The following is an 11,730-nucleotide window of genomic DNA, read 5'->3' as shown; positions in this document are numbered from 1 at the left end:
GGCTAAACTGTGTGAATTGTTCTTATTGCTGACTATAATCGCAGTGTATCATTTATTTCTGTAAATCAGGGACTGCAGATGGAAACTACGAGCTTAAAGTCTTTGTACATTGTCCTTTCAAATAAAGACTGAACTAAACTCATAAGAACACAATGGAGCATTTCCTGTATCACCACATGACATCACAAGGTGGAACAGTGTGTTTTCCGTTTAAGAGAAGAACTCAGTTTAAATGTGCAGGGTTTGTGTTAACGTGTGTATGAAATAAAACACAACTCCAGGCACATGAACACTTTTATTGAATCCAGGGTCACAGTCATTAGTAGTAAAACTGTGAAGTGCTTTTATAGCTTTACAGAGGAGAGATTTCAGCAATGACAGAAGATCAATGCTTAACTAATTCTCTATGCTGGTCTAATGTTCACTTGCTCGTTAACTTGAAATCGGAATCTGCACCTAAAGGGCCCATATCACGCTATTTCTGATCTGTTCTAATGTCGTTTTCTCATCACAAACAGACCTGGAGTTATGTTTTGTTTTATTGTTTCATTCACACATGTTTAACACACAAGCCCTGCACATAGACTGAGTTCTTCTCTCAAACAGAAAACACTCCACCTTCTGATGTCATGTGGTAATACAAGAAGTGCTCCATTGTGTTTTTAAACTCCACACACCTTCACTAGAATCATTTGGATACTTTCAGCCCAGGAACTGCCGATCTCTCCTGAACTAAAAATAAACAGAGCTGTTCACATGAAAACTACCAGTACATGACATCACAAGGTGGAACAAGACTTATAAACAAGACTTATAAACCCAGATTACTCAAACATGTGTGAATGAAACAAAACACAAATCCAGGTCTGTTTTTGAGGAGTTAACAATATTATAACATGACTTAAAGCTCACAAGAGTTAATTTTTGTGTGTAGAACCTTTTTAAGTTGCAGTGTGTTACTGTTCTGGTGAAAGATCCTCCACCCGCATGTCTCCATGGAGAAGTTGTTGCTTTTCCCAGAATGTTTGACAGTATGGGATTAAAATATCTATCTCCATAGATGAGCAAATGGCAACAAAAGGCAAATTACAAGTCAGATCTGTGTATACTTGAAGGAATGCATTTTTGAGCAATAAAAACAACTATAATAAATACATTCACAGTGTGACATTAACCAACTCTATTTTACATTTATTCAATTACAGGTGGTTTTACAGCTCAAAAATACCTAAAAAACAGACATTGTGACTGTGAGTGGGGACGCCTCTCCAAAGATCTGACTTGTAATTTTGTCTGGTTTGGTCTCCATGAGGATAGAAAGGTTTAATGCCATACTGTGGAACATTCCAGACAAATCAATAGCCTCTCCATGATGAAAAGCGTTTGACGAACCCTTCACCAGAAAAGTGAGCTTTTCAAAGTGCTGACTCAACATGAACTATAGAATAAGAGCATGCCCTTGTTTTCCCAATATGCTTTAATATATTTGTGTATTCCTTTGGTTCTGTATTGTCGATCAATATGTTTCCGAGTGAAGGTGTGACAGAATCAATGCTCCTTTCTAATGCGTTCTTAATGGAGCTTGTTTTCCTCTGGGGTTTGTGCAGGTGTTGGTTTGCCTGACAAAATAGACACAGAAAATCACCTTCACTTTAAGGTTAAGTACAGAGTCAATATGGGACCGTGTGTTTCCCCAGTGCACTGTGCAAATAGGACCTTAGGACCTTGACAGATCCGTGAACACGATAAAGGACTACTTTGGTAAAATACATGCGCAGCCATAAAAGTACTAAAAAGATCGGTAGAAACTAAATTGTATTCAGTTGTGTCATTGCCAGAAATAAAGTTTTAATGTGTGTTACCTTGTCAAACAGCAGCTGCACGAGAACGGCCACACCAGCAGCTCCAACAGGATGTGTGCACACCACAATGACTCTGTGTTTCTCAATGAGAAAGACCATCAAACTTAACGGGAGCTACCGTTCCAAAAAGAGAATGCTCAACAGCTACAAATTTTAGCTGTCACAAGAAATTGAGCACAGGAAATCCTTAGATGGAGAACAGTTAGATACATATAAAACACAAACATTTATCATTTTATTAGTGCACAAAGTTAGGCAACAAACTGATACATTTACAATGGCAGTTCATCAAATTTGAGTCATTCAGCACAATATGTATAATTCAGAAATTCTTTTGCGAGCCACTTGGAAGGGGGTAAAGAGCTACTGGTAGCTCCCGAGATACAGGTTGGAGACCTGGTTTAGCCACTTTAACAGGTTTGCAGTGAAAGTAACCAGCCGAATAAGTATTTACCTTCTGTACAGGCTTCTTCAAACAATACATAACTGTTCCAGGAACATGTGCTGATGGTAAATGCACAAATACAACAACACATGCTCATGGTATTAGGTTCTTGCATGATTTCTGTGTATTTTGATGGAGATGTGTGTCTTGGTTCACTTAAATTACATTTTAAAATAATACGTCAAAACTAAGTTTCTGAAATCCCCGCTCAGAGGTCGTGCTGCTCCACACGCGCTCAACAGGGGGCAGTGTGGCCCTTCTCATTCACTTCAATACAGTTTAAAAAATATGCATGAAACATGCAGTTTGTACACCTGTGTAGGGTGCAGTGTGTCCGAGACACAAGTCTTAATGTGTGTTTGCCGTCCTCATCTTTCAGTATGGAGGGCTCTATTGTGCGTCTGCCTGAGATCATCGCCCTGAAGAAGCGTTATAAGCGTACCTGTACCTGGACGAGGCTCACAGCATCGGGGCCCTGGGACCCCGTGGCCGGGGAGTGGTGGACTACTTCGGATTAGACCCCAGAGACGTGGACATCATGATGGGCACATTTACTAAGAGTTTTGGGGCAGCTGGAGGGTACATCGGGGGCAAAAAGGTCTGGTATTGTTATTATGAATGAAATAAGACAAAACTTACTTTATACAATCACACTATTGATTTGGGAATTTAGTGTTAAACTTGGACAGACCTTAGACTTATACAATTCTTTGTTATTCTAATATATTGTGATGTGTCTAACTGTATATGTACAAGTCAAAATAAAGCAAAATATAGAATAAAGTAATAAAAACATATCCCACTTATATGCTATTATTTCTATGTAACACGAGTGGACTGTGAGTATTACTCCATTGTACTGCATATTTGTATTGTTTTCGCTGTATCAAGAGACATCTTTAAGTTGCATTGTGTAACTTTTTTGGTGAAGGATCTGTTACCTACTTGTTTCTATGGAGATGTCATTGCTCTGCCTGGAATGTTCCACAATATAACATTAAACAGCTGTACTTTATGCCACACTGTGAAACATTCCAGACAAAGCAATAACATTTCCATGGAGAAAAGCATTTGATGGATCCTCCACCAGAAAAATTACACAATGCACAATACATTTAAGTTTAGAGTTAATAAAATGTGTTCACCTTGTTACAAATCACAGATAAAGTTATAATATTAATTAGTAATAGTAGTTCAGGGAAAAAAATATTATAAAGAATTAATCAAAGGGGAATAACTGATTTCTTTCTTTCTTTCCTACTGTCTCATATTTTTTTTTGCATTGTGATCTTTACTGTCCTAATCTACAGTGTGTGTGATTATTGTGTGACGTGTATGTGTTTGTGACAGGAGCTGATTGACTACTTGAGGATACAGTCCCACAGTGCGCTGTATGCCACCTCAATGTCGCCCCCTGTGGCTCAGCAGATCATTACATCTATGAAGATCATCATGGGGGAGGACGGGACACAGCTCGGTCAGTAATACCAAAGTGCTCAGCAGCAGAGCTAAACACTGAGTTCACACAAATTCATATTTTCCTGCACTCTCTTTATAATGTTTACCCTATATTTTGCAAGCCATCAGAAACGCAGGAAACGTGTCTGTTAAAAAAAATCAAGTTGTAGTTTATTTTAGTCATGAACATTGATAGATTGATACAAACATGTCGCGTAATACTCTGACCGAAAAGAGTTTAGGTTGAAGTGATAAATGCCTAACCCTGTCTATAAATTATGATGCCTTAAATACAGCAACTTGATGGATAGAACAGAGAAAAAAGTTCAGTATAACAGTTCTTTTGAGTGTGCTCTGTTCCAATTCCAACACAGAACACATCCTTCAAAATCATTTATTCCTATCAACATTTTTATTTATTTGTTTTGCACATAACATAAAAAAAAAAAACACAGACACACACACACTCAATAAAAAAGTAGGTGGTGCCGGAAGAGGCAAAAACCCCAAAAGCGCTTACATTAAACCCTCCACCTTATGAACACATTAAAAATTGAACATTATCGCTGTGCATAAAAAATATATATATTAAAAAATTGACATTTAAACACCATGGATTAAATTCATTTGATTCAAACATGGATTAAAACACAATGAAACATCGACAATTGAAAAATTATCAAACATCACCATGAAATATCAGATATTTTCTCAAACTCTTTTCAAACATCACCTCTGATGTGCCGTCACTAACCAGATGTGAAAACTGCCACCAGAATTTACAGCAAAATTGAGCTCTTGATGTGACACATTTTGGAACATGATAATTATGACTTTGACGAGTTTTGTATTTACATTTATCCTACACTGACATGCTTCTGTTGTTTATATTATTATTTTCTCTCTGCATATGGTCATGAGCTCTGTATTAGTCGATTAGAATTTGTTTTTTTATTTATTTAGGTTTTTTTTAATGCCTTTAACCGTCCAGACTATTCCATAGATCTTCTCCTTCTGGCCTTTTTTTCATATACTCTGGTCCCTCTCAGATTATAATGAGAACTATGGTTCAGGTTTCACTCAAAAGCAAGTAGAAAATTTTAAACCAAAAACAAAACAAACAAAAACAAAAAACATGTAGGAATTGTGAGAAACAGGAGTTCCTAGCATGACCACTAGATGGCGCCATGTGTCCGCCCTTGTGCAACCGCTGTGTCACCTTGCCTCTCTTTTTGAACCTCGTCTCGGCTTTCTCTTGTACTTTGCCTTTCTGTGTGTTTGTTTTCGTTGGCCGTTGCTGCTGGAGTGATAAAGCTGTATCACGCCGGTATCAGCCTCTATGGGAATCATTAACCAGCCCATAAAGATTGTACTACTCCACTTTAAATTCTTCCACCGATATGAAGCCAGCGACCTTTCCTAGAGGACAAACGCATTACTGTGATTTATCTGCTGACAATAGCGGGACCACATAAATCAGAGAAGATCAAAGTTTCCTCGACTCTGCAAAAGTTACCAGATCTGTGCTTATTTTAGAAGAACAGCTCGTCTGATGTGATGTCTTTTTGGGGCTGGATTGATGCATTTAAAACACAGATGTGAGATCAAATTTACTTCCCCTCAGACACTGCACTTTTCATAACTCAAATTTAAATTCAGAATTTCATTGCTTTGAATATTATTACTATTAGATGTAAGTTGATTAAATACTGTATTGATACTTTGCAGCTGAGATTGTCATCAGTCATTGGGGGTGTGATGCTAACTGTAAGCACTGCTCTGTCTGAGGCTTGTTAGACTTTAATCTGAGCTTTCTTTTAAAGGTGCACTATGCTTCTTTTTGGTTGGGGATTTGTCACCTGTTTGTTTCCATGGATATGTCATTGCTCCTGGAATGTTACACAGTTTGACTTTAAACTGCCCTACCTTATATTTATTCAATTACAAGTGGTTTTATAGTTCAAAAATACCTGGAAAGTGCCCTCCACCAGAAACGTTACACAATGCACCTTTAACTTAAAATTACAGTCACAAGCTCGCTGCATTGGCCAACGGTTACTGAGTTCAGTGAGTTTGGTTCAGACGTGAGTAGCGGCTTTTAGAGTTTCTTCAGAGTCACCAACGTTTGTCAGAGCCACACACACCGAACCCTCAGAAAAGATTCCAGTTTGACAGAAATCCTGGTGGAAATAATTGTGTTATGATGGTTTTTTGATTGGCTGCAGAGCTGTTGGACAAAGCCTGGGACAAAGTGACAGTTTCTGGAATCGGTCTCTGTCAAAATGGATCAAAGGTTCCATCACTCTGCCTTTTCTATTTTTGTCTGCTTTATATTTGCTTTTTTTTTTTTTTTTTTATGTTAATAATCGTGGGCAAAGGTTTGGGCAAAATATCAAAACATCGATATATCACAGTACTGAATTTGGTGATATTATTATTGTGGTCTACTGTATCGATATATCGTTTTTTTTTGTGTCTTGTGGTGATATTTTGGCGACCGCACTAAAATTCTGTTGCGTATTTAGTGAAAGGAAACTTGTTTATGTAATACTCTTGACATATTCACTGTTTTGATGAAAATTATCAAATACATGTATTATTACATAAATGTTAAGTTAAAATAAAATATAGAAACATACTAATTAGGGGTAAGATAAGACTACATTTTCACAAGACGAGACACAAGATTGGGTCCATGAGAACGAGACATGACAAGATTTTAACATAATTCCTAATACAGAAATGACTCAGTTTTCAATTTTGGCTCCTATATATGTATTTTAAATTTATTTGATGTCATTTTTTTGGTTCCATTCAAGAACTGATTTTTGGGACCGTAAGAGATGGAACTCACCAACATGTAAATCTTTTTTATCCAATCCAAATGTGAACACAAAGAAAAAAAAATAAATCTTGCAATATCATTTTCCTCATGCAGTTTTCCTGTGCAGTGTGAGTATTATCTGTTCCATAAGGGTGAGTTGTTGTACAGTTGTAGGGAGTATTATCTGTTCCATAAAGGTGAGTTGTTGCACAGTTGTAGGGAGTATTATCTGTTCCATAAAGGTGAGTTGTTGCACAGTTGTAGGGAGTATTATCTGTTCCATAAGTGTGAGTTGTTGTACAGTTGTAGGGAGTATTATAGTATGAATGCAGTCCTGTATCTCTCACTGTTTGAGTGGAGCTGTAGGAGCCTGTTGGAGAATGAGTTAATTAACAAAATTACTACTAAAATGTGTAATATATCTATTATCATATGTATTGCCATATCATGATAATATCGTATCGTGAGTCATGTATCGAGTATTGTATAGAATGGAACTGTGAAGGGACCCTGTGATTGTGAGTCCTTGTCGACGGTGCATTGTCTTGATTCTGTTATAGTTGCACTGTTGTCCAGCCCCACAGATGGTGCCTTCAGGGACATACTGTTGTTTGTTATTTTATTTACTCTGATCTGAGTGAAGTCAAGTGCTCCCTGTATCCCTCTGACACGCAAGGACTGACGCTGGTTTCATTTGACCTTTGGCCTTAAAAACAAAGCTAAAGAATCGGCTTCAAAGGCAGGAGCTGTCTGTCGGGGCACGATGCTGTCTGGGTCTTTCCACAGACGACTTTTATATTTTATTTTCGCACTATTTCTGGGCAGATCAAGGCTGGAGACGCCGTTTTTCAGATGGAATGGAACTCTCGTCGAGCAGATGTCACAGGATTAACGAGCACTTCATCCCTTCACGCTTTGCATAGCTTTGACTATTCACTCACTTTTCCCTCTTTAAGTCTGGACCGATTTGACTGCATTGTAATGGACTGCTAGTGCACTTAAAGGGCCTATTACACACAACTGACTCTTGTGGGCTTTTAGTCTCGTTATAATATTGTTACCTCATCACAAACAGACCTGGAGCTGTGTTTTGTTTCATTCACACATGTCTGAGTGAGTCATTCTTTATTAGTCTGTCTACATCAACAAAGCTTAAAATGCTCTGTTCCACCTTGTGATGTCATGTAGTTGTTGTTTTCAAGTGACACAGCTCCTTTTACCTTTAGTTCAGACAACAGCAATTCCAGGACTGAAATGATCCACATGATTCTGGTGAAGTTTGTCACTGATATGTCTGGAATGTCCCACAGTGTGACATTAAACAGTTCTACCATAAATTCATTCAGTTACAGGTGGTTTTACTGCTCAAAAATACCTTGAAAAACAACATTCTGACTGTGAACGGGGTCACCTATCCACAGATCTGACCTGTAACTTGGTCTGGTTTGGTCTACATAAAAATAGAAACATTTAATGCCATACTGTGGAACATTCCAAATATTATCTCCATGGAAAAAAGCATTGAACAGACCCTCCACCAGGAAAGTCACACAATGCACCTTTAAAACCACAGTGGAGCACTTCCTGTATAACCACATGACATCACAAGGTGGAACAGAGTGTTTTCAGTTTTGAGAGAAGAACTCAAAATAAATAAAAATACTTGGTTTGTGAACTCCTTGGTTTGTGAACTCCAGGTATGTTTGTGGAAAGGTTATTACATTATAACATAGATCAGAAAATAGTTTAAAAATCTTGTAACTATCATATCCACATTTTGACACTTGCTAATGTTTTCTGTTTTACTTTATTTATTTATTTTTTCAACTCATTATTATTATTATTATTATCTTCCTTCAGGTGCAGAGCGTCTGAGGCAGCTTTCAGAAAACACCACCTACTTCCGCCAGAGACTCCGGGACATGGGCTTCATCATCTACGGCAACAACGACTCGCCCGTGGTCCCCCTCATGCTCTACATGCCCGCCAAGATCGGGTAAGTGCTCGTGTTTGATGTCAGCGTCGGTGAGATGATCTGAAAGGTGCTCTTTGTAACTGGCCTGTGTTTTGCAGGGCTTTCGGGCGGGAGATGGTCAAGAGGAACATCGGCACGGTGGTGGTGGGCTTTCCGGCCACGCCCATCATCGAGTCCAGGGCACGCTTCTGTATCTCCGCCGCCCACACCAGAGACATGCTGGACACGGTCAGTCACCACATCTCACCACAGTTTCACTGCAACATCACCACAACATCACGATAACATCAGCGTCCACACATCACACACAGCACAGCTCACAACATCACACAAACATCACACAGTCTCACGCACATCACCACAACATCACGGGAGTCTCACTACAACATCACCACAGCCTCACCACAACATCACCACACTCACCACAACATCACAACATCACACATCACTCAACATCACACACATCATCACACACATCACCTCACACATCACAACATCACCACAGCCTCACCACAATATCACCACAACATCACCACAGCATCACACAACATCACCACAACATCACCATCACACACACCTACAACATCACCACAACATCACCACATCGTCACCACAATATCACCACAACATCACCACACATCACTCACACACATCACACATCACCAAACATCACCACATCACACCTCACCACAATATCACCACAACATCACCACAACATCACGGGAGTCTCACACAACTCACACAACATCACCCACACAACATCACCACACATCACACACATCTCATCACAACATCACCACAGCACAAACACACACACAGCCTCACCACAGCATCACCACAGCATCACTACAGCATCACTCACAGCATCACTACAACATCAACAACATCACCACAGCGTCACTACAGCATCACCACAACATCACCACAACATCACTACAACATCACCACAACATCACCAAACATCACACACACACAACATCACCACAACATCACTCACACACAGCCTCACCACAGCCTCACCACAACATCACCACAGCCTCACCACAGTGTTTTGTAGCTCATATTTACCTCTCAAGTAACTACAAAACAACTTTGTATATTAAAAGCTCAAAAAATGTGAGGCTTTTTGGACCAAATGTGACCAATAGTCTTATTGTTCAGTTCATAGCCCCAACCAGAATATCTGCAGAACCCTGTATTATTAGTCTGTCTACATCTCCAAAGCTCCAAATGCTCTGTTCCACCTTGTGATGTCATGTAGTGGTAGTTTTCATGTGAACAGTTCCTTTTTAACCTTTACTTCATTACAGATTGGCAATTCCAGGGCTCAAATCAACCAAAATATTCTAGTTAAGGTGTGGAGTCTAAAAACACAGTGGAGCACTTCCTGTATTACCACATGAGATCACAAGGGGAACAGAGTGTTTTCTGTTTGAGAGAAGAACTTGGCTAAATCTGCAGGTTTGTGTAAATGAAACAAAACAAAACTCCAGGTCTGTTTGGGATCAGAAAACAACATCAGGACATAGATCAGAAAATGGCGTCATATGAGCCCTTTAAAGTGTGGCCGATAATAGTTCTTATGTCCTTTTATTCCCTGAAAGATCTTCTAAGGCCAAAGCTGTCCAGAAGAATTACAACTGTGCTCAGACTTGGGGCTTTTATTTGAGTTTCTGCGTCTCTCCAAAGCCTCTTCATTCATCTTCATTCTTAATAGACCGTTTAAAGGGCATCAGCTCGTCTTTGTACAGCGTTCCCAGACGACGCTTTTTCCGTCTTTGGGAAAACCTGCTCCAGATATTTCAGAGCGATTTAAAAAAAAAAAAAAAAAAACGGGCAAGGTAAATTGTTTCCAGGTGCCCAGCGGTTCTGATACGGTCTCATGTGGAAAGACTGGAGGAGTTTGTGGTTGCCGTGGGAAACACCCGTTCACCTTTGTTTTATTACAAGGCTATGACATGTCAAAACCTGCTGATTCAGGTGTGATTTAGGATCAGCACTTTATTTATTACACGTACTACCATCTGTTGGCTAGTTAGCGTTTGCTCCCTCCAGTTAGGATTTCTCATTCACATAACACGTTTATGTGTTATTCACGCTCACTTTTATTTGCCCAGTTAGCTCTGATTTTGTTACATGAGCAAGTAAATCATGGCGCTGCCCATTTCTGTTGATTTTATTACCTGTGAATTACTTGGTCTGATGGCGCCGCCTTGTCACCATGGTGATTGAGAAGTTTAAATGCCATATCAAGGGACAAAACCGGAATGGGGATTAATAAAGCATCCATCCATACATCCGTCCATACATACATACATACACACACATACATACATACATACATACATACATACATACATACACACACACATACATACATACATACATACATACATACATACATACATCATACATACATACATACATACATACATACATACATACATACATACATACATACATACATACATACATACATACATACACACACACATACATACATACATACATACATACATACATACATACATACTACATACATACATACATACATACATACATACACACATACATACATACATACACACACACACACATACATACATACATACATACATACACACACATACATACACACACACATACATACATACATACAAGAATGCGAACATACACGCTGAGCGAATTTTGGAATGAATGAGCTATAGAGTTTGCATTTTTATCGAGGCTCCTTAGTTTGTTTGCTGTATGATTGTTCTAAAATCAATCGGCGGATGGCGGGTGGGTGCGGTTTTGAAAACCTTCGTTGCAAAATGGATAGCGGGCGAATGATGAGTTTTGTGTTGCGGTTGCGGATGAAAAAATAGCCCATCCGCACATACATACATACATACATACATGCATACATACATACATACATACATACATACATACATACATACATACATACATACATACATACATACATACATACATACATACATACATACATACACATACATACATACATACATACATACACATACATACATACATACATACATACACACATACACACATACACACATACACACACACATACACACATACATACATACACACATACATACATACATACACCACATACATACACATACACACACACATACATACACACATACACACA

General features: G+C 38.8%; 1 protein-coding gene across 1 annotated transcript in view; it reads left to right on the top strand.

Annotated features, from left to right (window-relative positions):
• sptlc2b (serine palmitoyltransferase, long chain base subunit 2b) overlaps nucleotides 1-11,730 on the top strand; it is a 50,018-nt gene that overhangs the window by 34,014 nt on the left and 4,274 nt on the right. The window contains 5 exon segments of the mRNA XM_020939905.2: nucleotides 2,687-2,742; nucleotides 2,745-2,905; nucleotides 3,658-3,784; nucleotides 8,450-8,585; nucleotides 8,663-8,792. Of these exon segments, the coding sequence (XP_020795564.2) occupies nucleotides 2,687-2,742; nucleotides 2,745-2,905; nucleotides 3,658-3,784; nucleotides 8,450-8,585; nucleotides 8,663-8,792 (610 nt within the window).

Source organism: Boleophthalmus pectinirostris, unplaced genomic scaffold (genome assembly GCF_026225935.1).
Source record: "Boleophthalmus pectinirostris isolate CB_2022bp ecotype Guang Dong unplaced genomic scaffold, ASM2622593v1 HiC_scaffold_13, whole genome shotgun sequence".
NCBI lineage: Eukaryota > Metazoa > Chordata > Actinopteri > Gobiiformes > Gobiidae > Boleophthalmus > Boleophthalmus pectinirostris.
This window is presented reverse-complemented; position numbering and strand designations above follow the sequence as displayed.